Source organism: Ahaetulla prasina, chromosome 1 (genome assembly GCF_028640845.1).
Source record: "Ahaetulla prasina isolate Xishuangbanna chromosome 1, ASM2864084v1, whole genome shotgun sequence".
NCBI lineage: Eukaryota > Metazoa > Chordata > Lepidosauria > Squamata > Colubridae > Ahaetulla > Ahaetulla prasina.
Window position 1 is genome coordinate 44,841,984 of NC_080539.1, and position 21,960 is coordinate 44,863,943.

At 37.4% G+C, this 21,960-nt stretch overlaps 1 protein-coding gene across 7 annotated transcripts in view; it reads right to left on the reverse strand.

Annotated features, from left to right (window-relative positions):
• Positions 1-12,413: 12,413 nt before the first annotated feature.
• Positions 12,414-21,960, reverse strand: part of FOXN2 (forkhead box N2) — a 120,401-nt gene continuing 110,854 nt past the window's right edge. For all 7 annotated transcript variants that reach the window (XM_058165005.1, XM_058164998.1, XM_058165000.1 and 4 more), the window contains one exon: positions 12,414-20,019. In XM_058165005.1, the coding sequence (XP_058020988.1) occupies positions 19,493-20,019 (527 nt within the window). In that variant the 3' untranslated portion in view covers positions 12,414-19,492. The remainder of the gene's footprint in view (positions 20,020-21,960) is intronic.

Below are 21,960 nucleotides of genomic sequence, written 5' to 3' on the forward strand. Positions count from 1 at the left end.
ATAACATATTATTTGAAACAATATATAGAATTAAAGCATCTAAAGTTCTGTGGAAATATAAATGCTTGATAGTTAATCAAGTTTTCATTTTCCTTCAGTGATTCTGAAAATCTAAATTGATTCCAATCCTAGACTGATTCATTAGGGTGAATTATTTCATTTAGAAATATGGAAACCCATAAGTACTACACTGTTATGTATCAGCATAATATATGTATTCATCTGCTGTAAAAAAATTAATTAGTTCAGACTTGCATACGTAATTCAGGTATGAGTTGTTTGCTTGGCCTTCGAGATTCTGAGACAGGTTTTCTTGAAATTTTAAGACTGGATATTTTTAAAAGTTTAGATTAATTGTCCTAGCAAATGTCTCTTATTAAGCAAAGTCCATTAATAAAGTAGTATACTTTATTTTGCAGTTTAGCTCCTAGGCGCAGAATAGCATTGGAGTTAACAGCTTAGGAAGTAAGTTATAGCTTAAGCATTTTAATACAATATGTTAATTCTTCAAAAGTTTTAAAAAGCTTGCTAGTAACAGATATGATAGCACGTCCAATTCTTGGATGCATGTTGAAAATGTCTAAGAAGAAGATTATGGGAAAATGACAGGATAGCAAATGAATATTAGTCAAGCACAAACCATGATTTGCTACTGCTATTGGGGGCTAAATGAGGGGCAAGTGTGATGCTAAACTTTTTCTTAATCCTGATATATGTATATCAAAACCAGTTAAAAGCAATTAAACAAAGGTAAAACAATATCACAAGGAAGAAAATACTGCATAAAACGTAGCCAACATGCCTATTACCAGGGCATCCCCAAGATTGAAAAGGTTGTAATTTTGAGGGCTTTCCAGAAGTTCATGAGGATTGGGTTAAACTGCTGCTGCATATTTAAATCTTCCTGATTAAAAGTAAAGATTTACTGTAATTTATAATTTTGTTCTTTATTTTTGATACACTAGGGGGAGCTTTTTTACTACATTTGGTTTGTAATTTCTGATTTACTTGAACAGGAGAGAAATACTGGATTTTTTGCTTAAAGCTTCATATAATTTGAAAATATAAATTATTTTTAATGAACAAAAAGCAAAATATAATAATCTTATTGTAATAAAAGTATGCTTTGGGTTTTTTTTAAAGAACTTTGGTAATTATAATTTTCCTTGAGAATATTTAGTCCAGTCATCATGAATTTTTGAGGCTTAAGCATATACTCTTCACAAATGTAGCAGAATGTATCATGGCTGTTCCAATATTGGTGAGACAGTTCTGCTGTCATTAATTATTCTATAGAAAGTTTATAACTGACTTACTTATTATGTATATTACATGTACATAGCATAGACATAGACAATGCTAAATCTTGAAACAAATGCGTGGAAACTGATATTAATGAAATGAGAGCATCTGTGCATGCGAACTGCTTTTGTAGCCTTTCCAAGAACCATCCAGTTCTATAAACATTATGCAATATGTTCTGAGTGCATGGCTGGACATGCATGAACTACATAAAGCACAACACAGGTAAAAACTGGCAAACTTAATATATATATAGGTAGTCGTCAACTTGTAGCCATTTGTTTTATGACTATTTTAAGTTGCAGTGACACTGGAATAAAGTGACTAACGACCATTTTTCGCACTTATGACTATTGCAGCATCCCTGTGGTCACGTGACCTAAATTCGTACAGTTGCCAATTGACATGTATTTATGATGGTTACAGTGTCCTAGGGGATCATGTGATCACTTTTTGCATTTTTCTGACAAGCAAAATCAATGGGGAAGCCAGATTCACTTAACAACTTTGTTACTAATTTAACAACTGTAGTGATTAATTTAAATGTGACAAGAAAGGTTGAAAAATGGGGCAACATTCACTCAACCACTGTCTTGCTTGGCAATGAAAATGTTGGGCTTAATTGTGAACCATATGTCAAGGGTTACCTGTATCAGAAGAAATTACAAAAACAGATTAACAACTGATTACTTTCATGATTATAGCTAAAAATCTGTAAGATACCCAAGTGTTTAGGAAGCAAAATCTTTGCTTTCCAGTGTTATCAGAGAGTTGTAGTATCCTTTCTTATGAAAAAAAGGGCAAAGTATTATTGTTATGTCCAGTGCCAGATAAACTTCTGCCCTGTGTCTCTATCATGGCACAGTCTATCCCCATTCAGCCATATTGTTTTTCAGATCTGAATGTATCATTTTCTACAGAAATCTAAATATATTTAATTGGATAGATTCACAGACCAGAATATTTTATGAAGAGACAAAATCAATACATTTTAGATATTCAGGAGAGAGAATGATAACTCATCCTGAATTAATGAAAAATAGAGGTAAATGGATAGGTGAAAACATTTTTCCAGTTTTTCGGGCATAAATAAAAGCTTAGAAGAAACGAGACAACAACAGGTGGAACGTGAAAATCTTGGACATTCATCATTGCATTACTCACAAAAATAATTTTCTTTTGTATATTTTAATTCATATATCTGAAATTCTGCCTTTTAAACTCATTCTGCTACTTTTACATTCATTCATATTTCTTTATTTAAATGCCACAGTTGATTAAGACTTGAAAGTTTCTGAATTAAAAACGAATGACCAAAAGGAAGGAAAAATTACTTTAGAAACAGAAGTAATTATGTAGAAAAATACAGACAGGCCATTTTTAACCAGGGAATCAAACAAAAGCAGAACCAAAACCAAGAATATTTTTTTCCTGAAGTGAAAAAAAATATATCCAGAATTCACTTCTGAATTTCTCTATTCAATTGGATCAGAATTGCAGACTGAAAAGCAGATTTAGCATAGGTGTTCAAATAATACTTCAAGGAGCAATACTTTCCTCAGAATCAAAATTTATATATAAAGTAAACCAATATCTGGATATTTATTTACTTTGAATATCTGCAGGGTTTTCTGTTTTGCCCTCTTCAAAGGAAAGTACATATCTCTCCCTAATGTCAATGTATGGTGTATTGGTCATTTTATCACAACATAAAACCCTAATCTCTCTCAGTCACTAGGCTTCCAGTTTGTGCCTGCAGCGCATGATGGTTGATCTATATTGTGAAGATCATTTTAGCAGTGTTCTCAGCCACTGCAAAGGAAGCTAGGAAGTTATCACTTCCTGTTTCATTTCCCTTTTCTTTGTAATGCGAGCTGAGACAACAAGAAAATTTATAACAGTCCACAAACAATTTCAGGAGAGGAGTGAAATTCAGTAATACAGTATATTTTTTAAATATATGATTTATTAATACATTTTTTAAAATATACATAAAAAACTCCATATCTATCTGAACAACATGTTGTCGGTACTATTAATTTTGAGCAGAGATACAACTATAATCATAATGATAATATACATATCAATATTAATCACATAGTAATAGTACGATTAGCTTATCCATCTTAAAAAAATTTCAGTATATAATTACCCTTTTAATCTTTTTAGTTTCTAACCTCTGTTTCTGTTAGTTAGCCATTGTTAAAACAAGTTCCATGTTAAGAAGTATTCTGTTTCTTCCTTTTCTTTTATTTTAAGTGTTAATCTATCCATCTCAGCACATTCTAATATTTTTTTAATAACACTTTCCTCTGTAGGGATCTTTTCATTTTTCCATTGCTGTGCAAACACAATTCTTGCTGCCATTAACACATGTAAAATTAAATATGTATTCCCTTTATTACTGTTCTAGTAAGATAGCCAACAAAAATATTTCTGGTTTCAACTCTATATGTTGCTTTATCATTTTTCATTTTCATGTAAATGCCACCTATGTATAGTTCTGTGATGCGAACCTATGGCACGTGTGCCAAGGTGGCACATGGAGCCTTATCTGTGGACACACAAGCATTGCCCTAGATCAGCTCCAGTGCACATATGTGCTGGCCAGCTGATTTTTAGGCCTTCTGGGCCCACCGGAAGTTGGGAAATGGGCCGTTTCCGGCCTCTGGGTGGGGGGAAGGCCGTTTTCGCCCTTCTCAGGCTCTAAGAAAGCCCCTGGAGCCTGGGGAAGGCGAAAAACGGGCCTACGAGGCCCACTGGTAACCTTTTTACCATTGCATGCCAAAAGTAGGGAAGCGCGGGGGGATTGTTTGTGCATGCATGGGGGGTGCAGGGTGCATTGAATTATAGGTGTGGCATGCATGCGCGCTACACCCCCCCCCCCACGCTCCCACTGCTTTTGGCACATGACAGCAAAAAGGTTAGCCATCACTGGTATAGGTGCATTTTGTATAGATTTTCCTTATATGCCGTTGACATTGTTAATTTGCAATTTCTATCCCACAATTTCTGCCATTTATGAAATGGCAGAGTAATACAGTAGATTGTTCCACAGCATTGGCCCTTACCATGGAAGCAGAGGTGGGTTTCAGCAGGTTCTGACCAGTTCTGGAGAACTGGTAGCAGAAATTTTGAGTAGTTGGGGTAGTAAAAATTCTGACTGGCCCTGCCCCCATCTATTCTCTGCCTCCCGAGTCTCAGCTAATTGGAGGAAATAGGGATTTTGCAGTAACCTTCCCCTGGATTGGGAAGGGAATGGAGATTTTACAATATCCGTCCCCTGGAGTGGGGTGGGAATGGAGATTTTACAGCATCCGTCCCCTGGAGTGGGTTGGGAATGGAGATTTTACAGTATCCTTCTACTGCCATGCCCACCAAGCCACACCCACCAAGCCATGCCATGCCCACCAAGCCACACCCACAGAACCGGTAGTAAAAAAAATTGAAACCCACCACTGCATGGAAGCCACAGAAATCCCTGATGATGTTAGATGCATCATGTGGGGTGGGAAAGAAGAATCTGGAAACAGAGGACAGATTACAGAGGAAGCCATCTAGGACAGGGGTCTCCAACCTTGGCCACTTTAAGACTTGTGGACTTCAACTCCCAGAATTGGGAGTTGAAGTCCACAAATCTTAAAGTGGCCAAGGTTGGAGACCCCTGATCTAGGAGGCAACTTGGACTCAGGGCTTTTTTTTTTACAACAAAGAAAGATTAGCTTCTTCAATGATTAACACACAAGCTTTGTTTCAAACACTGCTTTCACTCAGTTACAGCATGTTAAGATCTCTTGGCTCACTCTGCCCAAATGTGCAAAGAGACCCTGTATTTAAATATTTTCATGTGAAATAGAACTGAGCTGGTTGGTTAGTGGGCTGAATCAGTTTGTAAAGCAGAAGTGGTTTGAAAAATATTAAATAAACAAAACTCCAAACTATCCTGAATTTATGATTTAAAACCCCCCCCTTTTTTTTTTGCATCCATGTTTTTATATGTTCTCCTTGCAACTCCTGCTCAATGAGCAGATGGCAGTCATGACTAGGAGAGCTATTGCACAACTTCATTTTGTGCACCAGTTGCAGGCTTTCTTGGATCAGGAGGACCTGTGCTCAAGTCATTCATGCCTGGGTCATCTCATGTCTGGATTACTGCAATGCGTATTACGTGTGGCTACCCTTGAAGAGCATTCAGAAGCTACAACTGGTGCAGAGTGTGGCGGTACAGTCTTCGGGGCCCTTAGAATGGCCCACATTATACTGCTGTTCAGTGAGCTACACTGGCTGCTGGTTTGCTTCCAGGTGCAATTCAAGATGTTGATTATTATCTATAAAGCCCTATGTGGCATGGGTCCAGGTTATTTGCAGAACTGCCTCATCCTAATGTGACGGGACTGCCCCACCTGTGTCAACATGCTGCAGATCCCACCAATCAAGGGATTTCAGCTGGCAGAATCCAAAGGGAGAACCTTCTTTGCCATGGCCTCTGCACTTTGGAACATTTTATACATTTTAGTCCTCAGGGTAAGATCTTCTCCCACACTTCTGACCTTCCATAAGGGTCTGAAAATCAGTTGGTGTGAAACCCATGGGGGATGCCGAGCTGGACCTGGTTGATGGACTAATAACAGATCACATCTCACCTGCACATTTTTTCCTCTCCCTCCACATCTTTTACCTTAAATTATAGTTTTATTGCCACATATATTTGTACTGTTTACTGCCTTTAACTAAGCTACCCAGAGTCACCTTGTGGCTTATAAATAAAATAAATAAAAACAAATATGTGAAACACAGTTAAATTTGTATCACTAGATTAAACTGAGTATCGTATTTTTTTCCACCAAGCTTAAGTTGTTAAGAGGCTCTGGTGGTTCATAAGTTATGATTTATCTAAGCCTCTTTGTATTCAAGGATATAGTATCTGAGGACCTGAAAGCTTGGTTTAGCTATCATATCATTTCCCCTCTCTCCAATTTTGGAAGCCATCTGAGCTAAAATCCCACACCATGTGCAAACTGGACAACTTATGCATCAGTGAAAAACGTTTCTTTCTACTGCTCAGTTAGGTTTATAAGAATTTCACAAATGACAGTTTTCATCAGGCTGGGGTTGGGTAAAGCCATTTTTGGAGAAAGAGCCATTGTGAATCATCAAAGGCCATCAGCCAAAGCTGAAATCAGGCCTCTAGATGCTGATGGCACCAGGCTCTGAATTGCTGCTTTGTTTCTCTTGTCATAGCAACTGTAAGACTGGACCACTGAAATATGTGCTTTTCCTGTTGAAATTCTCACAAATCTATATAATGAGGCAATACCTTTTAGAGCTCTTTTGACCTTTTTATAATTATTTTATATAATCAGGCAGAATACTTTGGGTGGAAAAGAGAAAACAAAAGAGACACAAAGATGGTAGAATTCAAGAAATGTATATTAGGCTTTTGGCAGCAGAGAATGAGTTTGGTATAGTAGCTAAAATATCAAGCTAGAAACTAAGAGACACAGTTCTAATCCTGCCTTGGGCATGAAACCAGCTGGGTGAGCCAGTCACTTTCTCTCAGCCCTAGGAAAGAGACAATGGCAAACCACTTTTGAAAAACCTTGCCAAGGAAACTGCAGAGACTTGTCCAGGCAATCTGAAAATCAGACATGATTGACAGGAAGAAAAAAAATTGAAGAAAACTGTAATACAAAGAACCAACAATAATTTTAATAAACATTAGGCAGCAAAATATTATTTAAAAAGCGATGTCTTGCTGATAGCTGAGCTGGACAGTTATATACTGTAAATTAAATCAATCAATAAAATCTAATACAGGTAAGGTAGAAAATGTTCCCATCTCAATGCAGGAAATTCTACATACAGATTAATGCTACTAAATAGGTTTTTCCGTAATTTGACATCAGCTGTCAACATTATAATTCTGTGAATTCATCATTTAGTAATACACATAAGAGACTGTAAAATAGGAATGATTTTAATTCTACTTTGCTTGTTAATTATTTCTGATCATCTTAAGAGTGTCAGTTTACTGCATGTTCATCCCAAATGGTTGGAAGTGTATAACAGCATGTTGGCTTGCCTGATACGCTCTAGAATGATACTAGCTTGCATAGAATATCACGTGCATGCTCGGAGCAAAATGCTTAGAACATGCTGGGCTTTGGTTGTACTTATATCAGATATGCCAAAACTGACTGATACTGCCTTTACTATTAGTTGTGAATGCTGCATGTGTCACACATACAACCAAAGCTGTTAATTTAGCTTAGAACTTTTTTGGCTTAGTAAAAAGTATTAATTGAAAGCTTTGATTCACCAGCATCATGATGGACAGCAAGGTTGTGAACTTGCATAGGAAGAAGGGGAAGCAGAACTGATAAATACTTACTGGAATATTTTAAAGACATAGTGGGTGGACTCTTCCAGAAATAAAGAAGAAAAGAAATATATGGACTTGAATTCTGGTTATAAACAGATTTTAAAAAGTCTTTCTCCTTGTATTGGAAATATGGAAAATTGGGAAGAATTGTGGGAGATGCTTTTGATGATCTGAGAGTCTGTGAGACATATGGCTGGAAAAGAAATCAGTGAGGAGAATACAGATGATTATACTGCGATTGATAGTGGAAAAGTAAAAATGGAGAGAAGGAAAGATTTTAAAAAAGAGAGGGGGAAAAATGAAAAAGAAAAGATTGAGAAGGACAATTAAAAAAATGAAAAAGATAGTGAGAAAAATAGATGATTACACTGGGTTTAGCAGTGAAAGACGAAAGAGAAGAGGAAGAAATAGAGAAAAATTGAGGAGGGATATCAAAAGAGTGACAGTTAGAGAAAAGTGGGAAAGAAGGAAAAAGAAGGAGAGAAAGAAGAAAATGAAAGAAGGGAAGAAAGGGAGGAAAATATTAAGAGAAGGGATATGGGAGAGACTGAAAGAAAATGGTTAGAGGTAGGAGAAAAATGGATAAAAGAAAAAAAAGTAGTGATAGATTTGCTTCCTTATCTTTCTTTTCTTTGTGTGTGTGTGTATGTGTGTGTGTGGGTTAATGTATGGAATGAAGGAAAACTCAAGTTGATGATTAAGAAATAAATGTTAAATTTAAAAAAAAAGAATGAAAAATCCAGCAGAGGAAATTTGGAATGGTACGGTTTATAAATGAAGATAATTGAATTTTAAGATGTAAAACGGGATAAAATTGAAATGTTAGCAAATGATGCATATTGTTGGAAGAAAATATAAGTATTGAATTTTGAATAGAAATGTTAAGATAATAAGAGGTGAAAAGTTACATTAATTGATTATATGATATAAATGGAATAAGATGAAGATAATGTTAAAGTTTAAAATATAGGAGAGGAGGTTGGAAAAATATGTGTAATAAATAAGAGAATTTGGGATGTCTGGACATAGAAATTGAAAATAGATACAGCAAGAGATAGAGATAAAGAGAGAGGTTGAAGGGAGAAAGAGGGAGAGAGAAAGAAGAAAGGGAAGAGGAGGGGAGGTAAGGTGAGAGACATAAGTGTAGGAGAGAAGGTTAGATAGGGAGGAAGTAGGGTGGAGGAGGAGAAGGGAAAGGGAAATAGGGAAGGAATAGGAGAGGAGGGGAGAAGAAAGTAGGAATGAAGAAAGGAGGGAATGAAAGGTAAGAAAAGGTTGCTGTGAAAAGGAAATGGAGAAACGACAACCCCGAAAATATATAGAATAAAAATTGAAAGAGTTAAAAAAAAAAGGAATGGAAGGGAATGAATATGAATAAAAAAGGAGAAATTAGAAAACGAAGGGTGAAAAAAGATGTAATTTAATAAAACAAGCAAAGAAGTATTAGGAAAGGAATAAAAAGTTGGGGGGGGAATATTCTGGCAAAACTTGTAATTAAGAAAAATATATTTGAATAGTTTGAACGGTATAAGATAAGGTCACTACTTTATGAATTGTGTTTGTGTGGAGGGGGGGAATTAAAAGTCAATAAAAACTTGTATTAAAAAAAATGATGGATAGCAAGGTTAATATCTATGGGTACATCTGACCATATCAGATAGAAAGTAGCAACTTGTAATACGATAGCAAAAGAGCACAATTTAAAAGAAATGAAAGACGAAAATAATATGCTGTGTGTCTAGGAAACAAAGAAAAGAGAAGGCTGTAACATCTGAATTAAAGTGATCTTGTTATGTTGATCATAAAATGGAAAAAACCAAGAGAATTGGTTTCATTAACAAATAATAGTTGCAGAGAGCATCACATTGACCCAAAAGCAAATTTCCTGAGAACTTCTTCCAATATCTCCTGGCAGTAACTGTACTTTATGTCAAACCACTATGAGTCATCATCACTAGTTGAAAATCCTGGGTATTTCAGTCTCAATACATCTATGGAGTGCCCAGTGCTTTAGAAGGCAAAGAATTTTGTATGCAGATGGCAAGGATACATGAGATGGAATGGATCTATGCAGCCATCTCTTACATTTGCCTTTTCATCAGCCCAGTTACTAGTATTTTTTAGTAGTATTTCCAATATTCTTCCTCCCAACCCATGTATCAAAATTCTATCTATCATCTTTCTAGCTTTCTTTCTATCTATCTATCTATCTATCTATCTATCTATCTATCTATCTATCTATCTATCTATCTATCTATCTATCTATCTATCTATCTTACTCTAAGTGAAATGAATCCTGGTTCTTCTAGAGTTAAATCTTTAAAATTAGGTCTTGCTGAAAGAAAGCTGGCTTGGTTTCCTAGCAACCACTGCATGGGATGCTACTGTCATTCACTGGATACTTCCCTGGAGAGTCAACCTTCTGCTCATACAAAACAGGTTATGATTGGGTAGAGATGACATCACACTATTTGACAAGAGATACAAATTGTTCCAAAGGCATCTCTGAATGCAGTGACTTTCAAACTCGTTCAAGAAGAAATCTTTTTGTTTTAAATAGCTTTCCGTAATGCAATGATATCTTGAAGTTTTGGATTACAGTTGCCTCAGGGTTGAAGAAAAGCTTCTGGATTCATAAAGCAAAATTTCTGTAAAGGTATCATTCCATCCTTGAGAGCCTTCATTAGTTTAATCTTAGCAAGCGAAACTGTAGAAAAAAAGGTGAGTGAATAGTTGTGACAAGTATTATTGGTTACATAGAAGTACAGATAGTGAAATAATATTTTTCAGATATCCAATTTATTTCCACGTTTCAGGATATTTTTGAATGAATACAAGTCCTGTACAAATTTATGTTAAAGGAGGCAAAGTACTGTATATGTAGGCAAAGCCACACAAGTACAATTTACTCCTTGAACCAAGTTGTGCCTCATATGATTAGGGATTAAAATAATGCAAAACAGACATAGACACAGACTCCTCTCTTGCAAAATATAAATATTTTCCCCAACCTTTTCCCCCAACTTCTAAAACATCTTTTTTTCAATCTGAAATTTTCCAAATGTGATGAACTTTATTTCCTACAGAAAAATGCTGCTGAATTATGAGAGTTAAAGTACAACAAAACTGCAAGGCACCAGATTGAGGAAGCTTCCATATTATTTAGGATATCTGTGAACCTACCTATAAACTACCTCTCTTCTCCTAAAATGCGACTTCACTTAAATTAACAGACATTGGAGGCAAGTTGAGGTTGAGAAGCTAGTTTATACAACTTAGTTTTCATACAATGTACATTTAGTTCAGTAATTGGATGTTAAAGCCTTCTCCAGCATTCAGAGATGACTGAAGTTTGCACATTCCCAACTACTTTTTCAATTGTGGATTTGTCAGCATGCAATGAGGAGGCTGCTTAAACTCTGGATTTCTCTATTGCCCATCACAAGTTATAGTCGGGCACTCTCCTTCTGTGTGGATGTTGCAGTGTTGATCACCAGTATCTCCATTTATAAAGATCTCAAAGGAAAGGGACTAGGAAAGTATATGGCTTAAGAACAGAGATATTGCCACTGCATTACTAAAAACTTTAAATTTAGGTGGCCATCATTGCCTTTAAACATGTATTTATCTTACTCATCTTTCCTTCAGAAATTTGAAGGGTTGAATATAGATCTTAGTCCACCCATTCTAATTATTTTAGCAGCAAACTTGTACAACAGGATAAGCTAAGTGTAAATTACTGGCCCAAAAATCACTTTGCAAGGTGGATGATTGGGTTGATTTGAACTTATTTCCTAGTCCTAGACCACTACTCAAATCATTGCTCACTACTTCATGTGACTGCATACCATAACCCGAAGCAGCCAGCTGAATTAGCCATGTCAACACATGTAATAAAACTCTGAAGGCTTCTGGTATTAATCTAACTTTCCAAGGTCTCATCATTTTACTTCTCCTTATGACAATCCTGTGTTCCTCCACATGAGAAACAAAAGCAAGAAGCAGCACAAAACTTTGACTCTAATATTTGTAACGGAATTTCAGCATATTGCAGGAGAAAGTGAAGTGATCCCTTGAATGACAATTGAAACCATCAAGAAACCACCGGATGTTCTTTCAGCATGTTAACTAACTTTTATATTATTGAAATAAGTTTTAAACGGAAACACATTTCTTATATAAATGAAATTTATGTAACTTTTGTGTCTGCATGCACGTGAATAGTGGTTTTTTTAGTAACTGCAAGAACAGAGCAAAGAGAATAGAATAGACTAGAATAGATTTTTTTTTTTGACAAGAGAAAAGTGAAGGCTCAAGAAGCATGCAACCAAGAATTACCTCCCATATGGGTGTCACAGTAGCTAATATGCAAAATATGAGAAGTCCAGTCCACTTCCTCCACCCCAAATTTTTTTGGTATGGGGTTTTGGGGGGGTTGTTGTGTGTGCGCCTTTGAGTCATTGTTGACTCCTGGCAAGTGCCTAGAAAAGTCCCTGCCATTTTCTTGGCAAAATTTTAGAAGTGGTTTGCCATTGCCTTTTTCTTAGGAGAGGGAGAATGACTGGCCCAAAATCATCCAGCTGGATCCCCCAAGGAGTTCATAATCTCCTGGTTGCTAGCCTAGTACCTGAATCACCACATCAAATGGTGTTCCCTTTTTTCTATGGAAAATATAAAATGTAAGTTTTGATGTATTATCCAAAAGGCAAAAAAATCCATTACTCCAAAGTGTTATAAAACAAAGTTTATTTTGAAATACTTTATCATAATGAATTGCATCTCTTTGGTAAAAATAAACTCCATCAACATTTTAATTAATAGAGGTTAGCATACAAAAACATTTTTAAACCAGGTCAACTACTAAATGGGGATCAAGGAATTTCAGGTTAGAAAGGGGTTAATCTACTGGCAGAATTAGTCTCAGTCAATCCAAGAAGTTGCAGGGGCAGATGGTAGGGAGAAACAGCTAATGTAGATTTTTTTAAAAAAAAAGAACTTTGCTTACTTTGATCTGAAAGCATTCTTACGATTTCCATTTTTAATAAATAATAGTTACAGTGAATTGGCAATTGTAAATGGTCTATCACTACAAGATGGCAATGTAATACTTTTAAATTATACACTTTAAGTCTGAAAAAAAATACACTTCTAAAAACAAATCTTTTCTTGGCACTGGCAGTTAAACTGTGGAGAATGTGCTTTTTCAAATAAATGGCAGGTACAAGATTTTTTAAAAATACTCTATTCCTCTTTTTCAATAAATATTTTGACTACCCCATCATTAGCATTGCAGGGTGTGCTTTGCTTTTACTGTCGTATTTGCTTTAGCCAAATAAAGAAGCTGCAAACTGTTCCAATTCAAAGTTGGGCTTTTCTAAGGAAGGCTGCCTGCACTTCTCCTGGAAGCTATAATTTAGCTCCAGAATATGAAATGGAGAAAGATTTGCACAATACTGACATCAGCTTTTACCTCAAGAACAGGTGGGTCTCCCGCAGAAAGCCCTCCATGCTAATTTTTAGGAGTTGAAGAGGATCAGGTAATATTCCACTATCACCTCTTTTTTCCCTGAAGTTAAACTAATTTTCTGAAAGGAATTTGCCCTTTTAAAAAAAATTAAAGGTAAGGTTACACTTTGCATCTAAACAAAGCATGTCCATCGTATCTGCTTCTCCTGACTATGATGTATACAATCACTGGCCAAGGGCCACGATCTGCACACACTTCCTCAAAGGTAGTAGACAACATTATAGAATCCATCAATGCAGCCTGACCAAGAGCAAATGATTCCATATGTTAATAGGACAGACTGGCTGGCCTAGGGATGTTCTCTGTGCAGCAAGTATATGTCACACATATCAGTTCCACACTATTAAATCATTGCAACCATCCTTAGCCTTTTTTTTCCTCCCCAGAGATACAGCTATGCTGACAAGGACTACTACGAGTTTGTAGGACCAACATAGCTAATCTAACACATCCTGAGATGCATGTAATGGTGCTAAATCATCCTACTTCCTTTTCTTCTGAAATGTACAAAGCCATTAATATATCTGTAGCCATCCCAAATTCCCAACGTAGGTTCCTCGTTTTTAGAAGCTAATGCATCAGGAAGTATTCTAGGCTACTAGTTTTCTATGTGCAAGAATTATTCTTTCACAAAGCCAAACTTAAGAGTAGATAACTCTATTGCTGTTCTGTATTGAACATCCACAGAGGGTGCAAATACATGCTCCATCCACATCACAATAATAGATCTCTAACCTTGCTGATCAGAACCCTGGCCATTCCCATTTGTTCTGGGCTGACCCTAGAGGGCACAAACTTTAGAATGGAGAAAGATGCATGATTGCAATAAAAGCATCCCAATTTACTAATCAAATATTGTAGCACCATCTGGGTGTGTTTTAGACACGGGAGTCCCCAACCGGGTCACGTGAGTGGCGGGCCAACGTGCATGTGGCCCGAGTCCCCTTCCCCCCACCAACCGGGCCCCCAAGCTGCAAAGGTTAGGGACCACTGTTTTAAATATACTAGAGCTAGGTAACCTTAAGCAAAGAAAATGAGGACTTCCCTGCAAAGATATGGAAACATATTTGAAGATTAGATTTGAAAATTAGAACAGTAAGTTCAGCGTGGATTTTGGCCATAGGAAGACACGTATTTGTGAATACGGCTAGTAAAGGCAAAATAATAATAATAATAATGATGCAGCTTTTCCCCATATCCACAAGAACTTGGATATGGCAGTTCCCTTCTTCATGGAATTTCCACAATGAATTTAGAGATGAATCGAATCTAATGTATTACAACATCTTGTTCTACCCATTCTAGAAAAAGTACGTGTAAATTCCTGCTCGGGAACTCTTCAAAATGGGAGAACGTGGGGCAAGATGTTGTATTTTTGCAACTCAAAAAGCACCATGATGCATATAGTAAACAAGCATATAAGGAGGAAAAATCTAAACCTCTCTTCAATATGCTATTTGCTACCTGCATATATATTACTTCCCATTTATAGGCAGAAATTGTACAATTGAAGGACTTCCCAAAGTCATGCTATGTAAGGTAACTAAGATTGCAAGCATCTACAATCGTAGCACTTTAAATCTGGGCTTTCTGAAGCATCTGTTCTCACCAAATGCTTTTATTGCTCTGCCTTTGGACTTGAAGACCAACAGGGAAAGTGCTACCAATGTTAATGATCACTATACATTTTCTATCATAGAGGTGACACTAGACTTTTTCGCAATGGGAGGACATTGAAAAACAATTGTGCACACATCAACTTTTGTCTGGAAAAAAGAGACTGCAAACAAGACTTTTAACAGGTCAAATGTAAGACGACAAACCTGAGCAAAGGAGCTCTTAGGGAAAGTAGCCTCAAGCATGAAAATCTGGCCAATATGTATTGAGAACTGAACTCAACTTTTCTCAACTTTCAAGAGATAAGACCCAAAGAAACACATTTCTTTATAACCATATTACCTGCATTGCTATAGAAACAAATTTCACATCACGCAAGTTATTAAACACACATTTTGGACAAATGTTAAATGGGACATCTCTGCACAACATACAGGACTTAAAATGTGCTTCGGCACTTAATATACAGGCTTGCTTATAAATCTGTGAGTGGTGACTATATTAAATCTCCATGCTGTAGGTGCTCTCTGGATCATGTATATAGTACAATATTCTTCACTTATCCACATGTTACCACATAGAAAACCCCATTTCATAGGAAGGCTGTATGACTAGAACCATTCAAAAGGTCAGATGAGAATTTTGCTTTCTATGAATTGATGTAAAAGTCTTCAACTCTCCCGTGATTTCTAAGGTGAGATTTTTGTGAATCAATTCTACCCAGTAAATAACCTGATTACTGAGCAATTATAAAGTATTTTACTTCTTATTTACTGACTGCTTCTTTTATTTAACGTAGGTACCTTTTGGCAGAAAATACCATACTTCTCAAGCATACAAACAGCCTAAAATAACCCTGACTTAGCATGTTTGCAGGGCATTCTAGGCCACATGCTATCTTTTACAAATGTAAAACCTAGTAACACTGTGAGTTATTTTTTGTAGTAGTCATACAATGGAAGACCCTATTCAAACAGGGGCAAATATTATTTGACAGCAAATAAAAACAATATATTGAAAGCAACTTTTAATCCATAGGTCTTTTTCCAATTCTCAATCACTATGCTGTGTGGAACTCGCAATATTGATTAATGAAATAAAAAAACCAGGAAGTTATACAAAATCTATCAAACTTGGAAGTAGATCCCTACATTACTCCTTCCTTAGCAAAACCTAATCAGCAGGTTATTTCAAAAGTGATTCTGGCAAGCAGGCAGTTTTTCACCCATCCATAAGAATTTCTGGATTGAAGAGCTGAAGCAGGCAATATACAGAATGAGCACCATTTGTGTTTAAACTTGACATCAAAGAAAGTTGTTTACAAACAGGTGAGCGTGCAAACATCCATGCATTAGATTTTTGTTTCTGTCTATAAAATAACAATGTGATTACAAGGTTGACTCACTTATAGGTTGCTATCGTTTTAACAACAAAAAAATATTCTGAAATACTAAAAACTACATAATTTCTTACAAACTTAAGGCCTACACCAGGAGAATCTCTGCTGATATTATTCTAATAGCACTGTCCTGGGTGTGCTGGGACTGCAAATCTCAAAATTTCCATTGTTCATGGTGCCTAGGAATTCTGTGACTTGCAGTTACACTACAGCTGGATGTTGCCAAATTAAGGGAAGCTGTAACAGTAGCAGCATTCAACAAAGTAGGGCTGTGCAGTGCTTTGCATTCTAAGGCAAAAAAGCACATTGGAGCATATGGGGTGTGAACACTACATCTCTCTGCTTTTTTTGCTAGCTCAAAATACCTGCCAGTTGCTGGGCAATCTCAAGAAATGATAAATGTGATTTAAGGGATTGTAGAGAGGTGCTAAGTGATTGTCCCCTTAAGCTCCAAAGGACCATTTTGCCTTTGAAACTAAAACTCTACACAAGCCTACAATAAACCTCAAGGGGGAACCGCTCCTTTTAGTTCCGGAGCTCTTTTAATCAGTCCAGTTAGGATCACTGGAACCTGGCTAAGGCATTGAACTCCTACTGAACATTTAACAAAAATTACGGTGACAGAGTTTTTAGCAGATATAAAGAGACAGTATGCAAGAAAAGGCAGTGAAGTTAAGCCCCAGACATTTACATCTTTGACACTTTTGTCAAAGCAGCTCTATGTCATCAGTAGAAATGTAATGTACAACTCACAAGAATGCAGAATGCAGAGAGGTAACAGGCAGATTTGCTTAAAGGGCCACTAGTGGACTCTCTTCCCTTCATTCTCAAAAGCATGGAAAATGTGCAGATGAATTGCCATTTGTCAAGCTGCTTTCCAAACAAGTTATGCTTTTATCATTATGCAACATTCAAGACATTCACAGGACACAACAGCCCCAGCCTGTAGCATGCAAACATTTCTTCCACAAGTGACCACTGAAAAGTAATGGAATTGCATTAATAGATTGCAGCCAAAGACGGCTATGCCAGCTTGGAGATTCCTGTTTTTCTGAGTTAAGCTCATTGTTTCCAGTGCTGTTTGTTCCAATCAGGGACGCTTGCCACATGACTCCAAACTCATCAATATGGCTGATGGTAACAAAAAGATATCTGGATGATAGTTTGGCCCTGTACTTCAGACTAACTATCCCACAGGCAAATAACTGTCCCTATTCCAATTGTGTATTAGCATCCAATCAACACAGCAGTGTTAGTAGCCCTAACACTGTAGTAACCTCTCTTATGGCCCCCAGAATTGAGAAGATGCATGAAGAGAAGATGGCTAGAAGAGACAGAAGTCCCACAATTTTAAAAGTCCACATCTGGATACACTGCCAGAATTTGAATTCCTCCGTACACTGCACAGAAACAAGTAATTCTCATATTACATGGCCTGTGCATTGTAAATAGTATGGTCTGTGCAACTGTCACGCTGCATCTGGACTTATCTCAGAATTCAACAAGGGAGATTATATTATTGCTGAAATAATAAGATATAAAATATAAACAAAATCTCCAAGAAAAATGGAGGTTGCCAGGAGTGGACATATCTATCTCTAAATTTCCTCTGTTGTTTCTAGGAATGCTGGGTTAAATCAAAGCAAAACTGAAAACTGCAGGGTAGGCTAGGAAGTAGTCCGTTAGAAAGCTGCCACTGAAAGCCCTTGTTCTCACACAGAAGATAACACAGCTGAATTATACTGCTGCAAAAAAGAAGAATCTCTCATGATCATCCCATTATAATTTTTAAAAGCTTTACTCATAAAGAACCAGGGACAAGATTAGTCTAGAATTGTTCAGCCAACAATGACTTTTCAATGCACTTATTTCTGTTGCATATGGAATATAATTCCATTATGGTCTGTGAGGTGATGTGCTAGAGCCCCCAAAACAACTCTTAGCTTATGAAGAACTAGTCAAGTATCAGCTACCTTAACCTAAACAAAATTAAAGTTTTCTGTGCAATGTTCATTTGCAATTGAGCAGTCAGTCACTCTTTTGCACATAATTTAGATATCAAGACAGAAAGAAGGGCCTCGGATTTGCAAACAGATGTATACACCGTTGATCCAATATATAATTACAATTAACACAAACGCAAGAGAAAGAACCAGCTCCTTACCTTGCGTTAAAAATAAGAAGAAAATTCTAATTACCCATTCAAGATCCCACTCTCAAAAGTAGGAAGATTCACATGTTGTAACTTCTCCCCTACCCATCAATTTTATAATTGCAAACACCAGTCAACCTGCAACTGATTATCATGGCAGTTTTATACCATTCATGTAATCACAGACCCTCGGCTTGTAAGTTGAGGAAATCAGTTAACAATGGAAGCTGAAGCTGAAGGCTATAAAAACATGTCTTTTATGTGTCTTGCTCTGCATTCTATATCGCTAAAAAAGTGAAGACTCTGTGGACCCCATAAGCAGTGAAAAATGGGGATATTACCTGCTTGGTTGCCCAATTTCAGATAGGCCTCTACACCTTTAGGACTACCAGATTCATGCATATTGAGCACCAACTGGGAATTAGACATATACATTCGGTGCTTGCTTAATTTTTATCACCCCATTCTGAGGGCTAAGAATCATATAATTTACGCCTATTCTGCATAAATGAAATACATTTCATTCACTCAGTATCCAATCCTCAGAACTAAAAAAGACAGAGATTTTTCCTTAGTGTGATCAAACTCTTTGCATCTGGCCTCTTATTCTAAAGTACAACATACAAAAACCTGGTAGGTCTAGAACTGAAGAGGCATATTGGGAAACGGCAAGCAATTCTCTTCTCCACAATATACACATTTTTTTAAAGAATCCCTTGTGCATAGGACAATTCAGCCCTCCAATTATCTGTTGGACCCTACATGTCACACCTGGAGCACAAAATGACCCAGCCAATGATATGCATGTGAATCAAACATTCCCATGATAATAATGAATATTCAATTTCCTTACAATTATTGAGATGTCCTCATCTGTTTCACACAATTTCCATTGGCCCTTCAATGCACAAATTAATTGCTCTTATAATGAAAAATAAAAACAAAATTTTATGTGAAAAATGGCAAAATTATAATCTGCAAAAATTAAGAACAAACAAAAAGTCCTTTTATGGCTTTGATCTCCCTTGCAAAGGGTAAAAGGAGGAATATTGCCAGCCTAAAAAATAAAACATGTATATAGATATAGATATAGATAAGATAGATCAATTATCTTCACACTGTGTTGTCATTTTTTTTCCTTCTCTTCTGGGCATGGCTCTTTGCAGTACTTATTAGTGAGCCGAGACAAGTGCTGATCCCAGCAAGATGAAGAAGAGACCCAGCCGCCTCTTTGAGTTCGTCATCAATTTCTTGGCAGAGTTCTTCCAGGACCTTCTGATGAGGCTGGGCCTCATCTGTGATACTGACACATGGCTGTGAGGTATAACCACTGTCTGCCAGAGAATCATCATCATCTTCGTTGTCATCTGTGTCCACTTCACTCTGAAATCCTTCACTGCCGTCACTCCCTGTCCGGGTGGCCTCTGAGACAAATTTGTATACATCATCGACAGAGGACAGGGAAGACATGCTAGAAAGCGATGCGCAACGCTGTGCAGCCACACTGCTGGCACTGTAATTGTGGTCCTCCTTGGGGTCAATGTTAGGAACTGCTGGATCACTCTCTTCCTGGGTGTGGTTATGGAAGGTGCTACCATATTTCCTTTTCTTGGAGAGCTTGAGGGATGGTGGCTTTTCACCTAAGAAAAAACAAAAAACTTCTGAAAATTCAAGGGAGGCAATGAGTCCAATAAACATGTTTCCACATTTACAGCACCAAGAAGGGATTCAATTAAAACCCACCTCAAGAATACGATTGAGAGTTCTTTCCCTGTGTTTATTTCTTAGCTGAAATTTCAGATCATTCATTTCTGGAATATTTTTCATTATGTAAATCAACAAAGTATTCTCTAAGGACGTTGGACTTCTACTTCCCCAGACAGCGTGTATAATAGTTCTGCCGCCTGAAGGATTATGGAAATTGAAGTTCAATTTATGGACAGTGTCAGGTAGGGAATATGTTGCTATGTTATTTGATTGATCTTCCTCTCTCCTTCATCACACACAACCTCTTCTTTCCCATTTTCATTTTCTGCTCCTCTTTTTCTGGTTTCCAGGGCACTGACTGAATAATTTACCATCCCAACTCCCGCATCCCCTTCCTCGGTGCTCAATGAATTTTCACAAGTTCCACTACCACTTTATTTGAAAATTGAACCTAATCATAGTATTAATAGTTCTGCTGGAAGCAAGCGACTTACTAGACATGCATGTAATCTTTAAGAAAAGACCCAGTGGATCTAACTAACAAAGGGCTGGGCACCCATCTTTCTCTCGCTAACAAAATCTTATCAGGGAAAATATTTGGGGGATAATGTGCTGATTGAGACCAAAGCTTTAACTGTAAGTGGATAAGGATCTTAATCCCTTCCTCTTTAAATTGTTCTGACCCAGCTCCCCAAACGCGACAAACCCTCTGAAGTTAACTCAAAGATTCCTTTATTAGGAGCGCCAGCAGCCACAGTAAAAAGTTTCTCTCTCGCCGCAGGCTAACGAGTCCATCCAGCCAGGACATGAATGCCACATCTATTCATCTCTGCCCCCTGCCTTTTATCCCCAGAGCTAGGGTGGGGCTTCGCTAGCAGCGGTGGCTCTTCCTTCCCAAGGATCGGCCCACAGATTTTCACTGCTCTCCTCTCCTCTTCCTTCTGCGCATTTGCGCATCAGGCACTGGACCCAGCTGTTCCTCCTCTTCCTCATCAGGCACCTCCAGACCTGGGGGCTGTTGACTAAGGGCTGACGGATGGCCCAGGCTCTGCCTCTGTCTGTCTGTCTCTCTCTCTCTCTCTGCCAGCTCCATTCCCTTTTCCTCTTGGAGCTCCCAAATGGCCTTGATGCTGACCTGACTCCTAACCATCTCCTCCTTTGATTCAGCTGTTGGAAGGGCCAGCAGCCAACAGGCCATAACAGAAATTTTACACACATACACACACATCACTCTTCTAATCAATAAATTGCATGGAAATACTGTAAAACTTTATTGGCAGTATAAATGAATCTCTTGCAGATATTCTGAAATATAGGTAATCGTCAACTTACAACCACAACTAGACACTGGAATTTCTGTCATTAAGTCATTGCAGTCATAAGTCGAGTTGGATCTGACTTTATGAGAATTTTTATGGTGGTCATTAAGCAAATCCAGCTTCCCCAATAGGTGTTTATTGCCAGAAATTAGCAAAAAGTTGCAAATCATGGCCATAGGAAAGTGCAACCATTTGTAAACGTGAGCCGGTTCCCAAACACCTGAATTGCATTCACATGATTACACAGTAGTGCAACAGCCATAAGTGTGAGTACAGATCGTAACTCCCTTTTTTCCAAGGCCTTTGTAACTTTTAACCATCATTAAACAAATGGTAAGTTGAGGACTACCTGTAAAACTAAAGAGTCCATGAAATTATACCATAGGCCACATTGCCCACATCTGCAACAGAGGCATCTAATCCAGCATCCCGATTCCCAGAGAGCTTTCAACTGAAACTTGGGAGGCCTACTACCTCCACAAGCATGCTGCTAACAGAACAGTTCTCCATGAATGTTTCTAACACCCCTCTGAAATTATCAGAGGTAATGGACTT